Source organism: Heptranchias perlo, chromosome 41, assembly GCF_035084215.1.
Source record: "Heptranchias perlo isolate sHepPer1 chromosome 41, sHepPer1.hap1, whole genome shotgun sequence".
Lineage (NCBI taxonomy): Eukaryota > Metazoa > Chordata > Chondrichthyes > Hexanchiformes > Hexanchidae > Heptranchias > Heptranchias perlo.
The window spans coordinates 2,168,843-2,194,807 of record NC_090365.1 but is presented as its reverse complement, the minus strand read 5'-3'; the positions used below and the strand labels follow the sequence as shown (position 1 = coordinate 2,194,807).

The 25,965-nt window shown below is 48.8% G+C and overlaps 2 protein-coding genes across 4 annotated transcripts in view; one reads left to right on the top strand and one right to left on the bottom strand.

Annotated features, from left to right (window-relative positions):
* Nucleotides 1-6,197, top strand: part of vaspb (vasodilator stimulated phosphoprotein b) — a 70,639-nt gene extending 64,442 nt beyond the window's left edge. For all 3 annotated transcript variants that reach the window (XM_067974862.1, XM_067974861.1, XM_067974860.1), the window contains 3 exons: nucleotides 2,446-2,512; nucleotides 3,129-3,186; nucleotides 4,042-6,197. In XM_067974862.1, the coding sequence (XP_067830963.1) occupies nucleotides 2,446-2,512; nucleotides 3,129-3,186; nucleotides 4,042-4,079 (163 nt within the window). In that variant the 3' untranslated portion in view covers nucleotides 4,080-6,197. The remainder of the gene's footprint in view (nucleotides 1-2,445; nucleotides 2,513-3,128; nucleotides 3,187-4,041) is intronic.
* Nucleotides 6,198-9,911: 3,714 nt separating this feature from the next.
* On the bottom strand, nucleotides 9,912-25,879 carry LOC137305918 (sphingolipid delta(4)-desaturase/C4-monooxygenase DES2-like). Its single transcript, XM_067974858.1, has 3 exons — nucleotides 25,661-25,879; nucleotides 11,478-12,220; nucleotides 9,912-10,338 (listed from the first exon to the last, which is right to left on the bottom strand). Exons 1-3 carry the CDS (start codon nucleotides 25,740-25,742, stop codon nucleotides 10,195-10,197), a joined length of 969 nt encoding a protein of 322 aa, XP_067830959.1. The 5' UTR covers nucleotides 25,743-25,879; the 3' UTR covers nucleotides 9,912-10,194.
* Between the last annotated feature and the right edge of the window lie 86 nt (nucleotides 25,880-25,965).

Sequence of the window (25,965 nt, the reverse complement as noted above, 5' to 3'; positions counted from 1 at the left end):
TGCATGTGTGGGGACTTTTGAATGATCATGTGACTGTGATAACTTGCTGGTCACTCATTAAACTCACGTGAAGGCTGGCCACATGGGTAAAGGACTTTACCATTTTCTAAATGTAAGAAGCTAGGAACTGTGGAGGAGCAGAGAGATTTAGGGGCCTATGTACAGAAATCACTAAAAGCTAGCGGACAGGTACAAAAAATAATTTAAAAGACTAATGGAATGTTGGCCTTTATCTCAAGACAGCTGGAATGCAAAGGGGTGTTGTACAGAGCTCTGGTTAGGCCCCATCTGGAGATACTGCGTTCAGTTCTGGGCACCGCACCTCAGGAAGGATATATTGGCCTTGGAGGGGGTGCAGCGCAGATTCACCAGAATGATACCGGGGCTAAAAGGGTTAAATTATGAGGACAGGTTGCAGAGACTGGACTTGTATTCCCTCAAGTACAGAAGATTAAGGGGTGATCTAATTGAGGTGTTTCAGATGATTGAAGGATTTGATAGGGTAGATAGAGAGAAACTATTTCCTCTGGTGGGGGGAGTCCAGAACAAGGGGGCATAACCTTAAAATTAGAGCCGGGCCGTTCAGGGGTGATGTCAGGAAGCACTTCTTCACACAAAGGGGAGTGGAAATCTGGAAATCTCTCCCCCAAAAAGCTGTTGAGGCTGGGGGTCAATTGAAAATTTAAAAACTGAGATTGATAGATGTTTGTTGGGTGAGGGGATTAAGGGTTACGGAACCAAGGCGGGTAAATGGAGTTAAGATACAGATCAGCCATGATTTAATTGAATGGTAGAAGAGGCTTGGAGGGGCTGAATGGCCTCCTCCTGTTCTTATCCCAGCAAGAGGGGGTGGGGTGGAGAACCTGGCAGTTTGCTTTCATCTGGTAACAAGAAGGCTTCTGCCCGACTGTGTCTGACGCTGTAAACCAGGCAGTCCTACACTCTCAGTAGTGGAAGAGCAGAAGTCTGAGGTGAGGGTACTGGCTGTACTGGTTACAAGGGAGCCTGGATTTCTGCATGTCCCACAATCCAATCAATCACCAGTCTCTGGTGCGACGGTTCCCGATCCGTGCTTGCTGCACCTGCACTTACCCATCACCCCGTGGTATTTTTCAGCCCCTCGCCCGTCTGTCACGAATCAGCCAGACGTAAAATTTTACAGACTTTAAATAATTGAGACCGCCTGGTAAATTCTCCGTGCTTCATTCAGAACAGATGCAGTCTTTTTTATATATACATACACACACTACAATTTTTTTGCAATCAACAGATTACCGAGAAAAGATATTGCTCTGATTCTGACATCCGCCTCTCTTCTCTCTCTTCCCCCCCCCCCCCCCCCCTCCCCCAATTACCTTTAACCCCCGGTCGTACGCCATTTGCTGCTAAAAGGCTTGTGCACAAACAGCTTTGGGGGTGCTGGGCTGTGATTTCAACAGCGTTGAGGCTATTTAAGTACAGGTTGTCTTCATCCATTCATCTCCTCTTCCCCCAGTTTGCTTTGTATTCTCAACCTTCCCTCCCTATTTGCTCTTCCCTTGCCAGGTAGCTCGGTAACCTTCTTACAAGCCTTTGCTGGCACTGTAGGCATGGCATGAAATTGGCATAGTTTGTCTTTCTACCCATTCATCCCCTCTCTGCCCCCAATCAGGGGCACAGTACGTGGTCTCGGACATCGGTCCAGTTCTCAAGAAACGGGAGACTTGTTCAGCCATGTACGGTTTTAGGATGTGCTGGAGAGTAAGGAATGCTCCTCCCCACTTTTTGCACCCGTTGGCTCCGGCGGTTAATGGGTTAACCTTCCTGTGGCAAGACAACACCTTGTGGTTTGTTCCCCAGTGTCATCTGGCACTGGAACATTTTCCAGTACACCTCAGTCAGGTACAGAATGGGTTGCATGCAGAGTAACGGTCCCTCTGCGTTACTTCGTCAGGCGTGCCCAGGTTAGGTATTAGGATAGTTAGGTGCAGAGTAAAGCCTCCCCTCTGCTGGCCCAACAGTGTGCTCACCCCAATCTATTGCGTCAGTGGAGCACTTCTGCATTTCCCGTGGCCTCTCTGACTGAGATTGCTCATTTAGTGGTAACAGGTGGATTTCTGCTCATTAGAAACTAGGCCTTTTGCCCAATCTTGCTTCATGTATGTTCGGCCAAACCTTACGTTGGTAGCAGGTCCTCTGTCGTCCTCCTTCCATTTTGTGTTTTCCATTTTCCACATTTTGGTTTGCAAAAATCAGAGTCTGAACCCAGCTGGGTAAGGCCGAGACCATGGGTAAGTTAGCTGGTCGCCATGGTAACCTTTATTTCTTGTCCAGCTGTGGAGTTTGCTGCTGCTGTGCCTGTTCCCCGTGTGCCTTTGCGCAGGTTCCACCCGCTCTGCCTGAATCTCCGTGCTGTCGCCGTGCTCGTTGTTTATTTTGTGTGTTTTTTTTTTCCCCCCCCCCCAGAGTGAAGTCGGCTCCCAGTAGCAATGAGGCCGCCTCGGAAGACACCGATGTCGAGCGGATGAAACAGGTAACGAGCACGGCAGCCTCCTCTGATCTGGAGAATTTCATTTATGACCCTTCCAATTTCCACTCATTCCTTGCCTTTCCTTCTCTGAAGATCTCTCACATCATCTTTGGCGTTAGCTTTCCATGGACATTTATTACAAGTCCACGGCTACCTGGAATTTGCCTCTTCCTGCCCATTTCCTATAAAGTCACTGTGACTCTCTGTTTCTCTCTCTCTCCTCCTCCTGCTCACTGCCTCCCCAATTCCCATGTGCTCTTACTCTACTCAAAATAACAAGGATTTCCCCTCGTTATCATCTTCCATATCCAGCAGTCTCCATATCCAGCAGTCTCCATATCCACCAGATCATTGTCCGCCATCTGCAACATGATCCCGCCATCAAGGACTTCCTCTCTCCTCCCTTCGGTTATCCAGAGAGACCCTTCCCTCCTTCACTCTTCCAGTTGTCAGTTGCCCGGCATGTCCCTTAGCAGCCGGCGACCCTCCAGTCGTGTGGTCCACAGTTTACGCTACCCGACCGTTGCCAGCTTTCGCACTGAGTTAGAGATACTGACTGACTGCTGGAGGACAATGACAGGAAGGTGTTGACTGACTGGTGCTGTCTCTCCCCCTGCAGGAGCTCTTAGAGGAAGTGAAGAAGGAACTGCAGAAAGTCAAGGACGAAATCATTGAAGGTAGGAGCTGATGTGACGTGGGGTGGCATGGTGTGGTCTCTTGTCTACAATATGATGGGTGTAGGTTGGCATAGGGGAGGGGATGCACTGATAACATCCCTAGTTTTAAGGTGTTGGACAGGCGTTTGATGAAAACATCAATTGAGGAATATAGGCAGTGAACTGTATTGAGTTTCTGAACTCTGGGGCTGGGCAGATGGACGGAGAGGGTAATGATCCGGACTGGGAACCCCAGCCCTCAGCCCCAATCCATAGCGACCAACTGTGGCACCCCCTAGTGAGCCAAGCCGAGCCAACACAGTACAGACCAGGGATCAAGAATGTGGCCTTTTGTCTGTAAGGACCAGCCACCCACCGTGCAAAGCTCAGATAGTCAAACATGTGAGGGTTGCAATTCATTTCTTGTTTAGCTGTGCCTCAGTGGGCCACACTCTCTCCTCCTGAGGTCGTGGGTTCAAGTCCCACTCCAGAGACCTGCGCACATAATCGAGGCCAACACACCCTACTGAGGGAGCGCTGCACTGTTGGAGGTGCCGTCTTTTGGATAAGATGTTAAACCAGGGCCCTTCTCATGGGCACAAAAGATCCCACGGCAGTATTTTGAAGAACAGGGCAGCTCTCCCCGGTATCCTGGCCAATATTTATCCATCAACCAACGTCATTTTTTTTAAAGAAACAGATTATCGCATTGCTGTTTGTGGGATCTTGCTGTGTGCAATTTGGCTGCTGCGTTTCCCACATTACAACAGTGACTACACTTCAAAAAGTACTTCATTGGCTGTAAAGCACTTTGGGACGTCCTGAGGTCGTGAAAGGCGCTATAGAAATGCAAGTTCTTTTTTCCTTTTATTTCAGCTGTCCGGAAAGAGATGCAGCGCTTGAGCTCGACATAGTTTTCGCATCACGGATGGGAGAGAGTGAGGGAGATCGTCTGAACTTGGGACAGTACTGCCAAAAAAAAAAACCAGACAAATCGGAAATGGCTCCCCCCCCTCCTGGGTGGGGGGGGGAAGCACAAAGACTTTTTTTAAATTTAAAAAAAAATTTTAAAAAAAATTTTGGGGGGTGGGAAATAATGAACACTTCCTCCTAAATCGGTTTCAAAAATGAGATTTTGTTTTATTCTTACCCTTCTGTTTCTGCCTTTTTTTTTTGAAGTTCTTGATTGTTGGGAGGGGAATGTATTAATATTTTTCTTTTTTTATTATTAAAATAGTGGTGAAGGGCATGTGTGTTCATTGCTGGTTCCATTCATTAGTCTTTCGGGAAGTTAACTTTCTTTAGAATCTTCCTTTTTTTTTTATTTTCCAATTTCTTTTTTTTTAATTGTACCGGGAGGGTCCAAAATAAAATGATGCTGAGACTGGCTCCTTGTGAACATTGACGATGTCTCTGGGTACAGGGTGGCTTTTAAAGTGACACTGTCCCTTACTGTGGAATCCGGGCGGTTTGTACATTAAGAACTATCTGACTTGAGTCTGCGTGAGGGCCAGTCTGGGGGCGGAATAAGAAATAGGAGCAGGAGTAGGCCAGTCGGCCCCTCGAGCCTGCTCCGCCATTCAATAAGATCGTGATACAATTCTGTTCCAGACGACCGAAAATGGCAATCTACCCACCTCTGGCTCAAATAGTAAAATGGAGTCAACCATCACGGGGGGTACAGCACAGGAGGAGGCCATTCGACCCATCCTGCCAGTGCCGGCTCTTTGAAAGAGCTATCCCATTCCCCTGCTCTTTTCCCCCATAGCCCTGCAAATTTACACAAACTGTACAACACAAATTGTAACAGCTTCCCTTATCTTGCAGTTCCTTAAGGGGGCTTTATTGGGAATCAGCCCCTGTAACATCCCCCAACTCAGGATGATCTGTACACACAAGTTACTCATAGTACAGCCACCAGTTCACTTCCCCATCGTCCCCTACAGACCAGCTGCTCCATGTGTTTGGGGTGGGGGGCTTCATTAAAAGTCTTCCCAGCTGGGGTGGCGATGGTGGGGGGCCGGGCGGTATTGATTGAGCTGAGGCTTCTGTCCCCTTGTTTACCAGCAAGAGATGGAAAGGGAACTGCGATCAGGTGGCAGCTTCCACACAGCAAGTGAAAAGGCTTTCCCCCCCCCCCCTCAATTAAACTTGGGGGCTCACGGTGTAGGGGGGGAATCGCGGACCCGCTTCCCATCAGAAGGTTCCTGCGACTGACCCTCGAACAACGACGAGCTTGTGGTCCTCGAAGATTAAAAAGCTGGTAACGGTGGTTTAACGGAAGAATTCCCAAACTTAACACTGGTGGGTGACAGTCATAGAACTGAGCATGGGGACCACAGAACTGGACACGTAAGCTAGCTTGCCATTTAAAGGGGGCATTGTCTGGGATTGCGCTGTCCCCTTTCATTGCTTGAACTGCACGGGGCCTTCTGTTGAGTTCATCTTACTCCAGTTTAGCGCTGGAGAGTCAGCCCTTCCTGCGGAATCTTTTTCTTCCAAAGGAACGGGTGTCGAAAAGAGAAGCTCCAGCGTCGATCGGCCGAGGGTGGAGCAGAATCGGAAATATGAAAAATAAACTTTCTTTGCGCGTACTTTAATCGACCCCCCGGGGGCGCCTCCCGCCCAAAGGTCGTGTCTCTTTCTGCGGGCTGGGCGTCCCTCCTTATACCGTCGCTTCTGCCAAGGGGAGTCTCTCTGGGATCTTCAGCACTCTGTGCCAATTGTGAGGTCTGAAGTGGAGGGGGAGGGGACGTGGTGAACTTTTGGTGGGAGGGGGGAAGTGGGGGGGGGGGGGTGAAAAAGAGAGAGGAAAGAGGGAATCGTGCACCAAGATACAGGTTTATCCAGATTGAATGTGGGTGGGAAAGAAAGTTGCTTTATCTGTGTGGGGTTTGAAGGGGCACTGGCTCTGTGTCTATAGGATGTCCATTTTATTGGCTTGTGTTTTGTTTTTTTACATTCTTTATATATAAAATAAAAAGTGTAAACACTGGATGCCTTTATACTAAATATAGCTGCTTTTGGTTTGATTCTGATGTGGGTCTGCTTTTTTGAATTTTTATTTCCTACAATTTGCTCCCCTCCATTCTCAAGGGAGCTGACCAACACTCGGGAGTGGCTCCACGCCTGAGCTGCTGGCTCTCGCCGGAAGGCATCCTTGTATTTTAGCTTGTCATCGCCATGGCAAATATGGTGATGGATTTCCGTATGTGTCAGACACCTTGCTCACCAAAACAAAATAAACTATGTAAAACATCTCAGCCTTGTGAATAAAGTGCCACAGAATTGTGACTGCTCATCTTTGGTCAAGTTTCATAGGCCCCTGTTCATCAGTAGGTGGACCCGACTGGAATATGGATCGGGCCTCTTCAATTGATCAACCCCACCTTCCCACCAAATCCCTTCTCTAGAAATGCATCCGGTTTGCCTCTTAAAACTATTTCCTTCAATGCAGGGCTATGGGGGAAAGAGCAGGGCTATGGGACTAATTGGATAGCTCTTTCAAAGAGCTATCCAATTAGTCCCATCTATCTGTTGCTCCTCGTATCAGTTGGTTGTACTGCTTTGTAGCTTTTGTGCCCTTGTTTGTGAACGCTGCGTGAATGTGCAAAAAGTTTCAGACAAATTGCTCAAATTGCCATAGTCATTCTTTTTGAAGACTCATTTCTCACCATCTGTTCCAAGAACATCCAACCTCTCCATAACTTGCATTCCAAAGTCTGAGACTCATCTAATTCCCCTTCCTGATCAGATGCAACCTTTTGGTTCCTAATCTATCCCTTTGCAGATGCAACCTATTTTGTCTGTTCACTGTGATTATACACAGGGCTGATGGTTTCAATCCATTGTACATAATAATCCTCTTGCTTCTCCCCACTGTAGAATTGTGTTTCCTTGTTCCTATACGTGTTAGCGAGGATCTGAGTGCCTAGTCCAGCAGTTTCGATAGAGAGTGAGGATCCCTGTGGCATGTGAGGAGTGGGAAGTTCTCCTGATGTGTTCACCTTGTTGTACGTCAAGTCCTTTGGGGCAGTTGATGGGTGTAACGAGAAGCTAAAGGAATCGGCCAAATTTCCTGATAGATCCCTGGCTCCTGATTGTTTGCTCGCTCTCCAATTTTAGTAGCAAACTGGAGTAGGACAGGCTATGTGGGAGCATTGTTTGAACAGGGCCAGGCAAACACAGTTTTGAGATAGAGGGAGCTTTACCTTCAAATGAAGGCAGCAGAAAGGATGGTGACTTTCGCAGCCTAATTCCCCGTAGCTTTCGTTCCCCACTAAAAGTTTCAGATACGTCAACAATGGTTGTTATCAGTGCATAACCACAGACCAACGAACATCAGCAGAAGTGGATTTGAAGGTAAGGTTACACACAACTTGCATTTGTATAGCGCCTTTAATGTAGTAAAATGTCCCAAAACATTTCACATGGAACGTTATCAAACAAAACTTGACACTGAGTCACATTAGGACAGGTGACCAAAAGCTTGGTCAAAGAGGTAGGTTTTAAGGAGCGTCTTAAGAGGCGGAGAGGTTTAGGGAGGGAATTCCAGCGCTTAGGGCCTAGGCAGCTGAAGGCACAGCCGCCAATGGTGGAGCGATGGAAATCAGGGATGGACAAGAGACCAGAATGAGAGGAGCGCAGAGATCTTGGGTTTTTTTTTATTTGTTCATGGGATGTTGGTGTCACTGGCGAGGCCGGCATTTATTGCCCATCCCTAATTGCCCTTGAGAAGGTGGTGGTGAGCCGCCGCCTTGAACCACTGCAGTCCATGTGGTGAAGGTTCTCCCAAAGTGCTGTTAGGAAGGGAGTTCCAGGATTTTGACCCAACGACGATGAAGGAACGGCGATATATTTCCAAGTCGGGATGGTGTGTGACTTGGAGGGGAACGTGCAGGTGGTGTTGTTCCCATGTGCCTGCTGCCCTTGTCCTTCTAGGTGGTAGAGGTCACGGGTTTGGGAGGTACTGTCGAAGAAGCCTTGGCGAGTTGCTGCAGTGCATCCTGTGGATGGTACACACTGCAGCCACGGTGCGCCGGTGGTGAAGGGAGTGAATGTTTAGGGTGGTAGATGGGGTGCCATTCAAGCGGGCTGCTTTGTCCTGGATGGTGTCAAGCTTCTTGAGTGTTGTTGGAGCTGCACTCATCCAGGCAAGTGGAGAGTATTCCATCACACTCCTGACTTGTGCCTTGTAGATGGTGGAAAGGCTTTGGGGAGTCAGGAGGTGAGTCACTTGCCGCAGAATACCCAGCCTCTGACCTGCTCTTGTAGCCACAGTATTTATATGGCTGGTCCAGTTAAGTTTCTGGTCAATGGTGACCCCCAGGCTGTTGATGGTGGGGGATTCGGCGATGGTAATGCCGTTGAATGTCATGGGGAGGTGGTTAGACTCTCTCTTGTTGGAGATGGTCATTGCCTGGCACTTGTCTGGTGTGAACGTTACTTGCCACTTATCAGCCCAAGCCTGGATGTTGTCCAGGTCTTGCTGCATGCGGGCATGGACTGCTTCATTATCTGAGGGGTTGCGAATGGAACTGAACACCGCAATCATCAGCAAACATCCCCATTTCTGATCTTCTGCTTGAGGGAAGGTCATTGATGAAGCAGCTGAAGATGGTTGGCCCTAGGACTCCTGCAGCAATGTCCTGGGGCTGAGATAATTGGCCTTCAACAACCACTACCATCTTCCTTTGTGCTAGGTATGACTCCAGCCACTGGAGAGTTTTCCCCCCTGATTCCTATTGACTTCAATTTTACTAGGGCTCCTTGGTGCTGCACTTGGTCAAATGCTGCCTTGATGACAAGGGCAGTCACTCTCACCTCAGGAATTCAGCTCTTTTGTCCATGTTTGGACCAAGGCTGTAATGAGGTCTGGAGCCAAGTGGTCCTGGCCGAACCCAAACTGAGCATCAGTGAACAGGTTATTGGTGAGTAAGTGCTGCTTGGAAGGTGTCGTCGACAGTGCTAACATCACTTTGCTGATGATTGAGAGTAGACTGATGGGTTGGAGGAGGTTACAGAGCTAGGGAGGGGCGAGGCCAGGCCATGGAGCGATTTGAAAACCAGGATGAGAATTTTAAAAAGTGTGGCATTGCCGTACCGAGAGCCAACATAGGTCAGCGAGCACAGGGTGATGGGTGAACGGGACTTGGTGCAAGTTATGATATGGGCAACAGAGTTTTGAATCACCAGGATTATACAGTTTGCTAACTGATCCCCTCTGGTGTTGCTCACCAGTGTTCTGGGGCCTGGATCATGGTTGTGATGTTTAACTGCTGAGATGGGTCTGTTCCTTTAAGGCCACTGCTCAGCTATTCCCTTGTGGAAAGTTATTTAAATAGGCAAATCCCAAGGGGCTGCCTGTAAATGTCAGGCTCCTGGTCAAAAGGGAGAAGCTGAATTAAAAAGGTCAGAAAAACCAGGAGGAAATGACAGGCTCTTGCTGATGTGCAGTGGTCCCACAGTAGGTACAAGATTTGTACCAATAATCAAACAACCCAATATACTTTAATATGTGATTCTCTTATTTCATCCCATCAACACAGACCTGTACCCACCAGTACTCTACCCGTTATACGCTGACAGACCTGTACCCCCCCCCCCAGTACTATAACCCCAGTGTTATGCAGTGATGGACTTGTACTCACCAGTATGTAGCCCAGTATTATATAGTGACAGACCTGTACTCACCAGTACTGTACCCCAGTGTTACACAGCTCAAAATGCTTCCTCTAGACTCCAGGTTGGAAGAACACAATCTAGATTTATTGCTGAAATTATTATGAAACTATTCCACACACATCATTACACGTTACTGAAATCCTGGTGTTGACACCATGTGTGAACTGAAATGCTAAAGTTGCATCTAGCGTGGAGAAAGCCAAGCAACGGCCACAGCGCTAGGTTTGAAAAGTCGGTTAGTCTCTTACAGAACATGGAGAATAAAGATTATAAATAACGATTTACTATACTATTGTTTCACTAAAGCTGTTTGATGGGGCAGAGAGAGAGGCTGGACTGCATCATTCACTGCTCCTTCACCAGTTTGCACTCTCTCTTGACTCGGGAGAAAGGCCCGAGGGAGTTACAGAATATAAAGTCCCACAGGACTTGAATCCAGGAGCTGTGCTGAGGCAAGTTCTCATAATACTCCGGTGCCATCTTCTTGACCTAAAGCAAAGAAAGTGCGAGTTACAAATGGGAATGATAACAAATATTTCATTCATTGGACATGCCACACATGTCCCTACCTCAGGATCAGATACTCTGCTGCTGGAATCTCCCTGCTCGGTTTCTCACTGGGTTGAACACTTCTTGCTTCCCCACTGTACCTCTTCAAACCCTCCCCAAAGTTGCCACGTGTGATCACCGGCTGTTCGACCACACAAGTCAGCACAGTCCAGCCTGATCCCTTCCTCAGCCGATACTCTCACATGGGAGTGGATAGATTGCAATCAGATTAATACCCAGCCCTCCCTATCACCTAGTCCAGTGGTGCTCAGGCCTTTTAGAAAACCCCGAATGCCACCCTGGCTGAGATCAGTTAATTCAGCACTAACCAAATTTCAAACAACAACAACTTGCATTTATATAGCGCCTTTAACGTGATTAAAGTGTCCCAAGGCGGTTCATAGAAGTGCAATCAGACAAAATTTGACACTCAGCCTCATAAGGAGATATTAGGACAGCTTGGTCAAAGAGGTAGGTTTTTAAGGAGCGTTTTAAAAAGGAGAGAGAGGCGGAGAGGTTTAGGGAGGGAATTCCAGAGCTTAGGGGCCTAGGCAGCTAAAGGCAAGGCCGCCAATTGTGGAGCAATTAAAATCGGGGATGCACAAAAGGCCAGAGTTGGAGGAACGCAGAGATCTCGGAGGGTTGTAGGGCTGGAGAGATAGGGAGAAACCTGGGATCTTCCTGATCTGTACGGCTCACTGGTACATTGGACCATATATTTACCTATTGAACCATTGGAGGGAGCTCCAGTCAGCTTCAGACCTAACATTTAAGATTTTTTTTTTAAGCTCACTGTCTTAAAGGGAATGGTAGAGGCAGGGACCCTCAACTCTTTTAAAAAGTACCTGGACCTGCACCTAAAGTGCTGTAAGCTGCAGGGCTACGGACCGGGTGCTGGAAGGTGGGATTAGAATGGGCACCTGGTTGTTCTACGAGCCGGCGCGGACACGATGGGCCGAATGGCCCCGCTCTGTGCTGTATCTTTTCTATGGTTCGTTACCAAATTAGCAAAGAACAACTAGCCCAAGAGACAGAGAAGGGGGAAAACTGGGGAAATACTCTTTTGAAAAGTCAGTTACCAGGGGCAGCTTGCTTCCAGGGATACTGGGGAAGTCGTGATGCTCCATGTGATACCCCACGTTGAAGGTTAGCCAGTTGAGGGGTCCGTAATAGGAGTAGGTTTCATATCCCTTCAGAAACATGTAGTGCTCGGCGATGAAGTGTCCAGAGATTGGGTGCAGGCCCATTCCCAACATGGAGCCAGACAACATGTAGAACACGGGTTTCAGGCCCCACGCCTGGTAAACGAGCAGGTCGTAGCTCAGCTGGATGACCGCGTTGACCACCTCCATTTGCGTGATGGGCTTGGGGTTTATGTACAGAGGCCGCAGGACGTACAAGAGTGGCTGCAGGAAGAGCCAGACGATTTTGCGGAGAGGCGTGCGGAAGAATCGAGCCTCAAACTCTGTGGGCACGTCGACATCCAGTCCCTCGCCCCCCAGGTACCGGTGATGGTCTATGTGGTACTTCTTGAAAGAGGCGGAGTACGGCATCCCGATGGGCAGGTTGGCGAAGATGGCGAACCAGCGGTTCCACTTGGCGTCCTTGTTGCCAAACGCCACGTTGTGAGAGATGTCGTGAATGGCGAGAGTGAGGGAATGGTTGATGCAACCGCCAATGACGTAGGCGCAGAAAACCAGCCACTTCCAGGACAGGTCCTTCACCAGGTAACAGGAGACGAACTGCACGAGAACCATCGCGGTTACAATCCATTTTAAATGAGGGTCCGGGGACATGAGAGTTTTAATCTCTGGGTACTTTGCTGTAAAGGAGACAAAAGAACCAGTTACAGTCCAGCGGTCCCTGGTGCAATGTAAAGGGCCTAAGAGGTGTTCATAACACATCTACTTCCAAAAAACCCAGTGGAATCAAAAAGATTTATATACAAATAACATTGCTGCTTAAGTACCCTCCCTTCCCCTATTTCCCCCCTCGTCAAAGTGGCCTTTCTTCATGGATGAGCTTATATGAGGCGTTAGTGGGCTATTCAACTGTGGAGGACATCACAAGCCATACTGTTCTGATCTGGTATCCACATACATGTGCAAGAAATGCAGGCACAGTTTCCTTGGTAACCATAATTGGGAGTGACAGCACAGCAAGACATTCGCAACGACTGCGAACTGTGTGGAGGGACACGACTTGTAGAGATGAGCCCCGGTTACAGGGAGGTCAACTCGTGATTCGCGATTACATAACTGCCAAGAGTTAAAGCCAATAAGATTGTTATCGACTCAAAATAGAAACATAGCTCGAGTGAAAAGCTAGAAGGGAAAGTCCCACGACCATCAGGTGACACAAATGTGAATTAGAACATGGCATTTCATGGCAAACTGTTACTGTAAATCCCAATATTAAAAAAGGAGCTTCCTTCCATTACTTGTCCTCTGCCCTGTGTTGGAATGACGACTCATCACCGTCTCCCACTCTAATCATTCTTTCCCAGAACTTCAAAACTGTGGAACTCATCTCCCTCGGTCTTCCGTTCCTCGTGTGATCTGCAGGCTGTTTATATCGGCAATGCCTCAATTTTAAAATTCTCATCTTCGTGTTCAAATCCCTCCGTGGCCTCGCCCCTCCCTAACTCTGTAACCTCCTCCAGCCCTACAACCCTCCGAGATCTCAGCGCTCCTCCAATTCTGGGCTTTTGGGCATCCCCGATTTTTAATCGCCCCACCATAACGTTAAAGACCTCTATCAGGTCACCCCTCAGTCTTCTCTTTTCTAGTTGAAAAGAGCTCCAGCCTGTTCAATCTTTCCTGATAGGTATAACCTCTCAGTTCTGATATCATCCTAGTAAATCTTTTTGCACCGTCTCCAGTGCCTCTATATCCTTTTTATAATATGGAGACCAGAACTGTTCACAATACTCCAAGTGTGGCCCAACCAAGGTTCTACACAAGTTTAACATAACTTCCCTGCTTTTCAATTTTATCCCTCTAGAGATAAACCCCAGTGCTTGGTTTTTTTTTTATGGCCTTATTAACCTGCGTCGCTACTTTTAGTAATTTGTGTATCTGTACCCCCCCACCTCCCCCACACTGATCCCTCTGCTCCTGCGCCCCATTTGGACTCTTATTTTTCTACGGCTGCCAATGGTGGAGGCAATGGAAATTGGGGACGTGCAAGAGGCAAGAATTGGAGGAGCGCAGAGATCTGGGAGGATTGTAGGGCTGGAGGAGGTTACAGAGATAGGGAGGGGCGCGGGATTTGAAAACAAGGAGGAGAATTGTACCTGAACTAGATCATGTGGGCGGGGTATCAGATTTCCAAAATGACGCCGTTTCAGTCTCTCGTTTGGAACATACAAGAGTAAGGAAGTCTTACTGCAGTTGTACAGGGCTTTAGTGAGACCTCATCTGGAGTACTGGGTACAGTTTTGGTCTCCTTAACTAACAAAGGATATACTTGCCTTAGAGGCGGTGCAACAAAGGGTCACTAGATTAATTCCTGGGATGAGAGGGTTGTCCTATGAGGAGAGGTTGAGTAGAATGAGCCAATATCTCTGGAGTTTAGAAGAATGAGAGGGTATCTCATTGAAACATATGAGATTATGAGGGGGCTTGACAGGGTAGATGCTGAGAGGCTGTTTTGTTTCCCCTGGCTGGAGAGTCTAGAACTAGGGGGCATAGTCGCAGGATAAGGGGTCGGCCATTTAAGACTGAAATGAGGAGGAATTTCTTCACGCGGAGGGTTGTGAATATTTGGAATTCTCTACCCCAGAAGTCCATCAGTGAGTATATTCAAGGCTGAGATTGATAGATTTTTGGACTCTCGGGGAATCAAGGGATATGGGGATCGGACGGGAAAGTTGAGTTGAGGTTGAAGATCAGCCATGACCTGATTGATTGGCGGAGCAGGCTCGAGGGGCCGAATGGCCGACTCCTGCTCCTATTTCTTATGTTCTTATTAACATATCAGGAGATCTACAGACACAGACATGTGCATGACCACACTAACTAGGAATGCAGTTTAAACAAACTTGCAAAACAGGTTTGACCACTGATAATAAGTAGCCCCAAGAGGCACCAAACACAGTTGGCTCTTTACATTCAAAGCAGCAGATGACCAAACAAGTAAAGCATGACTCACAACCAGGGCAGGTCACCAAGCGTTTAAACTCCTGTAAGAATTAGCATGGGGACAAAACCAAGATGCAGTTTAACCCCAGTTTCCCGCCACGACACCCTGGTCCACTCTTCCATCACCCCCCAACACCCGCTCCCCTCCCCACGGCACCTGCCCGTGTGAGCGCAGGAGATGCAACACCTGACCTTTCACCTCCTCCCTTCCCACCGTCCAGGGCACCAAACACTCCTTCCAGGTGAAATTTACTATACTGTATTCACTGCTCACGACATCGGGGAGACCAAACGCAGACTGGGTGATCGCTTTGCTGAACGTCTCCGCTCAGTCCGCAAGTGTGACCCTGACCTGCCGGTCGCTTGCCATTTTAATTCCCCGTCACACTCCCACTCCGACTTCTCTGTCCGGACTCAATATTGATTTCAATAACTTCGGATCATAACCACTGCTCCCATTTTTTCGGTCAGCCAGTGCTGGGAATGGTTCTGCTGCTGCCTTTTACAGCCACTCCTGATCAATCTTTTGTTTCTTTACCTGTCCCATTCCCACCTTCCTTGCCTCGCACCATCATCCCTTTTGTCATTTAATCACTCCTGCCCCCCACCCTATCACAGACCTTCCCTTTTGTTCCTCCCCCCCTCCCCCTCCCCCTGTACTTGCTCAAAAACAGTTTAATCTCCAACTTCCAGTTCTGACGAAAGGTCTTCGGCCTGAAACATTAACTCTGTTTCTCTCTCCACAGATGCTGCCTGACCCGCTGAGTATTCCCAGCATTTTCTGTTTCAAATGCAGTTTAACCCTTTCAGTGTTACAAGAACCATCTTTCCCCCCCAGAGTGCGGGAAAGCCGGCGCCACAGTTCGACATTTCCCACCCGCCAACTTTCTCCGCTCTGGTCTTCAAAGCTCATAGGAACAGGAGTGGGCTGACTCCAGTGTAGCACTGTCGGAGGTGCCGTCTTTCAGATGAGACGTTAAACCAAGGCCCTTTTTTGACCGTCTCAGGTGGACGTAAGAGATCCCATGGCACTGTACTTCAAGGGAAAAAATTTACAGGGCTATGGGGAAAGAACAGAGGAATAAGTCTAATTGGATAGCTCTTTCAAAACAGCCAGCACAGGCACAATGGGTCGAATGGCCTCCACCTGTGTTGTACCTACTATGATACTATTTTGAAGAAGAGCAGGGGGGTTCTCCCCAGTGTCCTGGACAACATCACTACAAACAGATTATCTGGTCATTTATTTAATTGCTGTTTGTGGGATCTTGCTGTGCACAAATTGGCTGCCACGTTTCCTACATTACAACAGTGACTACACTTCAAAAGTACTTCATTGGCTATAAAGCACTTTGGGATGTCCTGAAAGTATAAATATATATAAATGCAAGTTCTTTAATTCCTTAGACAATTCAGCCCCTCGAGTCTGTTCTGCCGTTCAATGAGATCATGGCTTATCTACTCCTCAACTCCATTTACCTGCCTTTGCTCCATATCCCTCAATACCTTCACCCAACAAAAAAAAAACCTATCGATCTCAGTCTTGAAAGCTGCAATTGTCTCCCAGCATCCTCAGCCTTTTGGGATGCTAAGAGATTAGCTAACACAGCACTGCTCAGTAATTAAATATGACACAAATCACTGAATCATCATGGAAAGGTATTCTTAGAATCGTTCATATTTGGTTCTGATCCATCTGCTTTTTTGAATGGCTGTCTGGATATTTCTAAGCAGTAACCCAGATTATTCCAATGCTGTCCTGGCCGGCCACCCATCTCCCATACTCCACACTCCATAAACTTGAGCTCATCCAAAACTCTTCTGCCCGTATTCTAACTCGCACCAAGTCCCATTCCCCCATCACCCCCTGTGCTCACTGACCTACATTGGCTCCCAGTCGGGGAACGCCTCGATTTTAAAATTCTCATCCTAGTTTTCAAATCCCTCCATGGCCTCGCCCCCTCCCTATCTCTGTAACCTCCTCCAGCCCTACAACCCTCCGAGATCTCTGCGCTCCTCCAATTCTGGCCTCTTGTCCATCCCCAATTTTAATCGCTCCACCACTGGCGACCGTGCCTTCAGCTGCCTGGGCCCTAAGCTCTGGAATTCTCTCCCTAAACCTCTCCGCCTCTCTCTCTTCCTTTAAGACACTCCTTAAAACCTACCTCTTTGACCAAGCTATTGGTCACCTGTCCTAATATCTCCTTATGTGGCTCGGTGTCAAACTTTGTTTGATAATCGCTCCTGTGAAGCGCCTTGGGACATTTTACTAGGTTTAAAGGCGCTATATAAATGCAAGTTGTTGCATATGTGAAGCGCTTTTTAATGTTTCCAAAAGATGGCACCTCCGGCAGTGCAGCACTCCCTCGGTACAGGATTGGGAGTGTCAGCCTGGATTTTGTGCTCAAGTCTCTGGAGTGGGACTTGAACCCACAACCTTCTGACTCAGAGGCGAGAGTGCTGCCCACTGAGCCACTGGCTGACATAAGTTAGCCCAATAGGTGTAAAATGTGCATAACTCAGTGCTGGCTTCGTATTAACTACATCGGGAGAGCTGTTCTCTGGCCCTAGATTCAAGCTCCCTGGTAACTATGCTCTCAGGTGTTGCTAGGATCGGATTACTTCTCCAATTTATGTTGTGGTATTTCAGGTAAGGCAGCACCAGGGATAGCAAAAATCAGCCCATTCACTGAATCATACACCCCTTACAAAGAAAAATAATTCTTTCATAATTATTCCCAAATTGCTTCCCTCCCTGATTAATGCCACCCCTCCCTGCAGCCTCACTCCACCTCTTACATCAACAGCACGGGGACTGGACTGAGATTTTTTTTTTAATATTTGTTCGTTGGTGTGAGCTATGCAGGTCAGACCACAATTACTGCTCGTTCCCAGCTGCAAACAACTGCTCAGCAGGTCAGGCAGCATCTGCCAAGAAAACTCAAGTCAGCTGGCATTTAGGGTGTAAACCTGTCTTCAGAGCTGAAAGATATTACAGATGAACAGCGGTTAAGTAGGACCTACATTGGCTCCCGGTCCAACAACGCCTCGAGTTTAAAATTCTTATCCTCAAGTTCAAATCTCTCCATGGCCTCGCCCCCTCCCTGTCTCTGTAACCTCCTCCAGCCTTACAACCCTCCGAGATCTCTGCGCTCCTCCAATTCTGGCCTCTTGTCCATCCCCCATTTTCTTCGTCCCACCATTGGCAGCCGTGCCTTCAGCTGCCTCGGCCCTAAGCTCTGGAATTCCCTCCCTAAACCTCTCCGCCTCTCTCTCCTCCTTTAAGTCGCTCCTTAAAACCTACCTCTTTGACCAAGCTTTTAGCCAACTGTCATAGTATCTCCATCTTTGGCTTGGTGCCAATTTTCGTGGGATATCACTCCTGTGAAGCGCCTCGAGACGTTTTACTACATTAAAAGGCTCTGTATAAATGCAAGTTGTTGTTTAGAACAAGGGAAAGAGATGAAATGAGCTGTAAACGCTAAGGTGGGGACCAGGAAATGATTAAAGAGCAGAACTGATATGGGTGGGAAGCACAATGAGAGAAGTCAAAGATAAAAAAGACATTTAGAAGACATGGAGAGTGTGAGACGTGCGAGATCGGTAAGTGGAACGGGAAGCAGGAAAACTGGAAAACTGGAGCAGGAGCCGACAGCCCAGGATTTTGGTGGAAGAAGAAACCTAGGTTGACACCAAGGGCCCTCACCCCCCAGCACCAAACCGGCCACCACACCCATCCCCATAAACAGCGGTAAAAAGGAAGACTTGCATTTATATAGCGCCTTTCACAACCTCAGGACATCCCAAAGCGCTTTACAGCCAATGAAGTACTTTTCAAAGTGTAGTCACTGTTGTAGGAGATGTGGCAGCCAGTTTGCAAACAGCAATGAGATCATGGCCAGATCAATTTTTTTTTTAAAAAGTGATGTTGGTTGAGGGATAAATATTGACCAGGACACCGGGGAGAACTCGTCTTCGAAATGGTGGCCATGAGATCTTTTACATCCACCTGAGAGGGCACACAGGGCCTCAATTTAACGGCTCATCCGAAAGATGGCACCTCCGACAGTGCGGCGCTCCCTCCGTACCGACCCTCCGACAGTGCGGCACCCCCTCAGTACTGACCCTCCGACAGTGCGGCGCTCCCTCCGTACCGACCCTCCGACAGTGCGGCGCCCCCTCAGTACTGACCCTCCGACAGTGCGGCGCCCCCTCAGTACCGACCCTCCGACAGTGCGGCGCTCCCTCAGTACCGACCCTCCGACAGTGCGGCGCTCCCTCAGTACCGACCCTCCGGCGCTCCCTCAGTACCGACCCTCCGGCGCTCCCTCAGTACCGACCCTCCGGCGCTCCCTCAGTACCGGCACTGGGAGTGTCGGCCTGGATTTTGTGCTCAAGTCTCTGCAGTGGGGCTTGAACCCATGACCTTCTGACTCAGGAGGGGGAGAGTGACTCCCACTGAACCACATTTATCAAACATTTCCAGCACCTACTGCCAGAAAGAAAATGGGATCTGAAGTTTCTAAAATCAACTTTAAGGCCAGAGAGCTGCAAAGTGCCTGGCAGATAGATGAGATGGTGTTCCTCGAGCTTCTTTGGAATGGTGACGAAAGACTAAGACAGGGAGGTCGGAGTGGGATTACGGCAGAGAAATAAAGTGACAAGTGACCCGGAATTCACGGTTGCATTTGCGGCCGGAACGGAGGTGGTCGGCAAAGCGATCACCGAATCGGCATTTGGGCTTCCTACGGTAGAGGGGGCCTCACTGTGAGCGGCGAACACAGTATATTAGGCTGGAGGGGGTATGTGTAAATGGCAGCCTGGCTCAGAAGGAGTGTTTGGGAGATGGTGCGTCTCCTGCACTTGCACAGGGAGGTGCCCGGGGAAGGGAAGGAGGTTTGGGGATGATGGAAGAGTGAACCAGGGTCTCACGGAGGGATCGGTCCCTTCGGAATGTCGAGAGGGGGGGAGGGGAAGATGTGTTTGGTGGCGAGATAGAGTTGGAGCCAGCGGAAATGGCGGAGGCTGATGAGGTGGAAGGTGAGGACAAGGGGAGCCCCGACGCTGTTCTAAAAAGGCGGGGGGGGGGGGGTTGTAGGGATGAGGCCAGAAGCACGGGACTTGGGACAGACTCGGTGAAGGGTCCCATCGACCACGGTGAGAGAAAAGGTCATTTCCGATGCTTTGGCATGAATGGTGGCAAAGACGGAACAGATGTGACAGAGACGGTCAACGGAACAGATGTGACAGAGACGGTCAACGGAACAGATGTGACAGAGACGGTCAACGGAACAGATGTGACAGAGACGGTCAACGGAACAGATGTGACAGAGACGGTCAACGGAACAGATGTGACAGAGACGGTCAACGGAACAGATGTGACAGAGACGGTCAACGGAACAGATGTGACAGAGACGGTCAACGGAACAGATGTGACAGAGACGGTCAACGGAACAGATGTGACAGAGACGGTCAACGGAACAGATGTGACAGAGACGGTCAACGGAACAGATGTGACAGAGACGGTCAACGGAACAGATGTGACAGAGACGGTCAACGGAACAGATGTGACAGAGACGGTCAACGGAACAGATGTGACAGAGACGGTCAACGGAACAGATGTGACAGAGACGGTCAACGGAACAGATGTGACAGAGACGGTCAACGGAACAGATGTGACAGAGACGGTCAACGGAACAGATGTGACAGAGACGGTCAACGGAACAGATGTGACAGAGACGGTCAACGGAACAGATGTGACAGAGACGGTCAACGGAACAGATGTGACAGAGACGGTCAACGGAACAGATGTGACAGAGACGGTCAACGGAACAGATGTGACAGAGACGGTCAACGGAACAGATGTGACAGAGACGGTCAACGGAACAGATGTGACAGAGACGGTCAACGGAACAGATGTGACAGAGACGGTCAACGGAACAGATGTGACAGAGACGGTCAACGGAACAGATGTGACAGAGACGGTCAACGGAACAGATGTGACAGAGACGGTCAACGGAACAGATGTGACAGAGACGGTCAACGGAACAGATGTGACAGAGACGGTCAACGGAACAGATGTGACAGAGACGGTCAACGGAACAGATGTGACAGAGACGGTCAACGGAACAGATGTGACAGAGACGGTCAACGGAACAGATGTGACAGAGACGGTCAACGGAACAGATGTGACAGAGACGGTCAACGGAACAGATGTGACAGAGACGGTCAACGGAACAGATGTGACAGAGACGGTCAACGGAACAGATGTGACAGAGACGGTCAACGGAACAGATGTGACAGAGACGGTCAACGGAACAGATGTGACAGAGACGGTCAACGGAACAGATGTGACAGAGACGGTCAACGGAACAGATGTGACAGAGACGGTCAACGGAACAGATGTGACAGAGACGGTCAACGGAACAGATGTGACAGAGACGGTCAACGGAACAGATGTGACAGAGACGGTCAACGGAACAGATGTGACAGAGACGGTCAACGGAACAGATGTGACAGAGACGGTCAACGGAACAGATGTGACAGAGACGGTCAACGGAACAGATGTGACAGAGACGGTCAACGGAACAGATGTGACAGAGACGGTCAACGGAACAGATGTGACAGAGACGGTCAACGGAACAGATGTGACAGAGACGGTCAACGGAACAGATGTGACAGAGACGGTCAACGGAACAGATGTGACAGAGACGGTCAACGGAACAGAGTCCTTGCAGGAAACAATAGTTTTTGAAGCTGATTGGCTTTAGCCAGGTCACTTCAGGGGGTGTAAAGCATCAACCTTGTAGAGTAGGTCTGGGGTTACGTCTAGGCCAGACCAGGTAGAGGTGGCAGATTCCCTTCCCTAGGAACAGGAGGAGGCCATTCAGCCCCTCGAGCCTGTTCCGCCATTCAATTAGATCATGGCTGATCTGTATCTTAACTCCATCTACCTGCCTTGGTTCCGTGACACTTTATACCCTTACCCAACAAAAATCTATCGATCTCAGTTTTGACATTTTCAATTGACCCCCAGCCTCAGCTTTTTGGGGGAGAGAGTTCCAGATTTCCACTCCCCTTTGTGTGGAGAAGTGTTTCCTGACACTAATTTTAAGGTTATGCCCCCTTGTTCTGGACTCCCCCCACCAGAGGAAAGAGTTTCTCTCTATCCACACTATCAAATCATTTCATCTTCCCAATAGTGGGACAAAGGAAATCGGGGATGGGCAAGAGGCCAGAATTGGAGGAACAGAGATCTCGGAGGATTGTAGGGCTGGAGGAGGTTACAAGGATTGGTGGCAGGGGGACGAGGGATTTTAACAGTGAGCATCAACATGCCAGGCACCCCGGGGGTGGTCTCGGCACTTGCTTTGGATCTGCCCACTTTCGGGTGAAGTGGCTGGGTAGCGATCGGCAGTTGTGGGGGTAGGAATCCCGGCTGATTACGTCCTTCCCTAGCTCAGTAACGCAGGCCGGACGTAGGGTCTTGACTGTGACCCCAGCTTAGATCAGCTGATTTGGAACAGACCAGGGGACTGAACCTAGCACCTTCTGGCCTGTGTGGCTCAGTGTCAGACTGGGCAGTGTGTTCACCAACCGAGCCTCCTTAACACTCGATTTAACCCATTATAACAAAAAAAAAACACTAGTACAGGCGGATGCAATCTTTGCACCTACCCCGAACCCCCACAATGCCAGGTTCTAATCTCTCCAAAATTTCCCTCTCACGGAAGAACGTGCCAAACTGGAAAAGACAACTACGATCATATGAACAGTGACAGATGGGAAAAGATCCCCTGGTCCATCCAGCCCGTCCCACACAATTGTGTACCACAATCTATACACTGTCCACCCCACCCAAAACCACGTGATCCCCTGGGAGAGGCGAAAAAAAACAGATTTTAAAAAACCCTGGCCAATTTGGGGGGAAAAAAATCTGGGCAATTCCTCTCCGACCCCCTTGGTGATCGATACTGGTCCAGGAGATCACTCTGGCCCTGAGAATTCGATGAGTCACGTTACATACCTTTAGCGTCACGTTACATACCTCCACCCCAGTCAGAAACTGGTCCAGCTCTCACCGTTAATTAGCATCTGGCCAGGCGGATGTAGTAACTAAAGACACCTCCGAGGATGCCAGTGGTTTTCTGTACTTCCTCAATCTTAATGCATGAGCCCAAATAATAAGTGTCGGCAGCTGTGAGGGCATCACTGCCGAGCCATGGCTTGTCCGCAGATGCCCATTTCCCAGGAGTCATTGAACCTCCGTGGCCCTCCGCCCTCCCCCATCTCTGTACCCTCCTCCAGCCCTACAACCCTGTTCCCTCCATCCCTCTCCCTGGCCACTGTCTGAGGCTGAACCCTGGCCTCCTATTTGACCCTGAGCTGAGCTTCTGACCACATATCCGCTCCATCACCAAGACCGCCTACTTCCACCTCCGACATATCGTCCGTCTCCACCCCCTGCCTCAGCTCATCTGCTGCCGAAACCCTCATCCATGCCTTTGTTACCTCCAGACTCGACTATTCCAATGCTCTCCCGGCCGGCCTCCCATCTTCCACCCTCTATAAACTTGAGCTCATCCTAACTCACACCAAGTCCCTGTGCTCATTGGCCTACATTGGCTCCCGGTCCAGCAACACCTCGGTTTTAAAATTTTCATCCTGGTTTTCAAATCCCTCCATGGCCTCGCCCCTCCCCCATCCCTGTAACCTCCTCCGGCCCTACAACCCTCCGAGATCTCTGCGCTCCTCCAATTCTTACCTCTTGTGAATCCCCGATTTCCATCGCTCCACCATTGGCGGCCGAGGCCCTAAGCTCTGGAATTCCCTCCCTCAACCCCTCTCTCCTCCTTCAAGACGCTCCTTAAAACCTACCTCTTTGACCGAGCTCTGTCCTAATATCTCATTATGTGGCTTGGTGTCAATTTTTGTCTGATAAAAATCAGTGTGAAGCACCTTGGGATGTTTTACTAGGATAAAGATGCTATATAAATGCAAATTGTTGTTGTTATTGAACAGCTCTCCAGAGCAGGAACTGTGGCTGATTCTTCCCCTCCCTGTGGCCACTGCTGTTGCCCAATTGTCAGCCTCCGACCACAGCTCAGCTAATCAGCGCAGAGGGGGAATATCGAGCCTGGCACCTCTCTGCTCTGCTCTACTTTATACAGTTAAATTAACAAATGAGACATCAGCAACTGTTCCATCGTGTTATCTGCAGAGCTTTGTACAAACATCCTGCTTGGTGCTGATATTGACTAGGACGGAACGAGAGTATATTTACAAAGCTGCTTCCGATTAACTAGACAAATCCCAGCACAAAAAAACCTCTGGTATAGGCAGACAGGCACCTGACACACATTAGTTTCAAGCCCCACTCCAGAGACTCGAGCACATAATCCAGGCTGACACTCCCGGTGCAGTACTGAGGGGGTGTCACACTGTCAGAGGTGCTGTCTTTAGGATGAGACGTTAAACCGGGGCCCCGTCTGCCCTCTCGGGCGGACATAAAAGATCCCATGACACTATTTCGAAGAAGAGCAGGGGAGTTCTCCCAGTGTCCTGGCCAATACTCATCCCTCAACCAACATCTCTTTTTAAAAAAAAATTATCTGATCATTAATCACATTACTGTTTGTGGGAGCTTAGAACATAAGAGATAGGAGCAGGAGTCGGCCATTCGGCCCCTCGAGCCTGCTCCGCCATTCAATAAGATCATGAATGATCTTCTACCTCAACGCCATCTTGCTGTGTGCAAACTGACTGCTGTGTTTCCCTAGATTACAACAGTAGCTACAGCACTTCATTGGCTGTAAAGCACTTTGGAACGTCCCGAGGATGTGAAAGGCACTATATAAATGCAAGTCTTTCTCTCTGAGGGGAGGGGGCTGTTAAAGTGCCAGTGATCCATAGGCTGGCACCTTTTGCAAAGTCCAAAACCAGAGAGGAGGGATGGGGAAGAGGGTGGCCTGAGTTTTGAACTTTGCTTCACCAATAATGGAAACCCTTAACAACCAGAAACAGGCCTTTCTAAAAGACCAATCATCGCCCACACAGGTCAGTCGCTTGCTCTGCAAATCCGTCTGTTTATATCGGCACAGGTCGGGGAGGAGGGGGGAAAATGCCACCTCAAGAAATCGTGGCAGAAACCACGTCCCTTGGAGTATGTCGGAGGGGCAGCAGAGAGCGAGGGGGCTGCCAGGGAGCACCTATATTGCCACAGGTCCAGGTGGGCATTTAAAGATCCCACGGTCACTATTGGAAGAAGAGCAGGAGAGATCTCCCCGCTGTCCCGACCCCTCGACCAACACCACATATTTTTTTTAAAAACTGATCAGCTGGTCATTCCTCTCATTACTGTTTGTGGGATCTTGCTGTGCATAAAACAGCTCCCACACAACAGTCACTTCAAAGCACTCGGAGGTATTTAGGAGAGGCACTAGATCATACAATTCTCTCTCAATGTCTCCAACTGATCCTGACATGGAAATAAGTGGGACAATTAATTTGTTTTTTTTTAAAATGGGGGGGGGGGAGGGGGAAACACCTTTTACTAATTTTCTGACACCTCGGACCTTCCTGGATGGGCCCCTCTAGTCAATTAAACACTTGGCCTTTGCCTCGTTAACTCATCTGGGAAATCCTCCTGATCCCCATCCCCAAGTAAACCATTACCGCGGGCACGGTGCATTAAAGGTACTGCAGTATTTGATCTGTCGGCCCACACGCTCTTATTTGATCTGTCGGCCCACACGCTCTTTGGACGGGATTCGCCTTTAAGACCCGTGCCTTTAATTGACTCGCCCTGCTGAGAGACTTAGAAAATATAATGTTTGATTTTAAATTAAAGTTTCGGTCTAATCCACGCAAATTCCAAATTAACCCGAACTACAAGGAGAGCAACAAATAAATGGGATCGAATTACTCAAAAGTCGCAAACAATCAGGGAAATTTAAAACTAAGAAAAATATACTGACATATAAATTATTCCATGGACATTCAGCTTTTTAAACAAACAAAATAACAGTGAGATCTGAGTTAACAATTATTATACAAAACTTTTGAGGAAGAGAAAGAAAAAGTTTGAGAAACTTGGACTGTAACTTTTCGATAAAGTTCACCTAGAATTTCCTTCCTTCTGTTTGAATGAGGCTGCTCCGTGTAAACCCACTCAAAGTCACCACCCGGCGCCTTGTTACCCATTTTTCCTGCTCCTTGTCGTCCAGAACGGTGTGAAATTTATTGCTTGGGAAGTTTCCTCATTCACCTATTGCAAAGTAAGAGAGAGACACGCCTTCCGCAGCGCTGCTCTCCCCTCTTTCTACCTGACTCGAATCATCTCTCAGCACAAACTCCTCCCTACAAAATAAATCTCCAATAGACTTCAGGCTGCATGGAGTTTCCTGGAGTCTCCAGCAATGAAAGA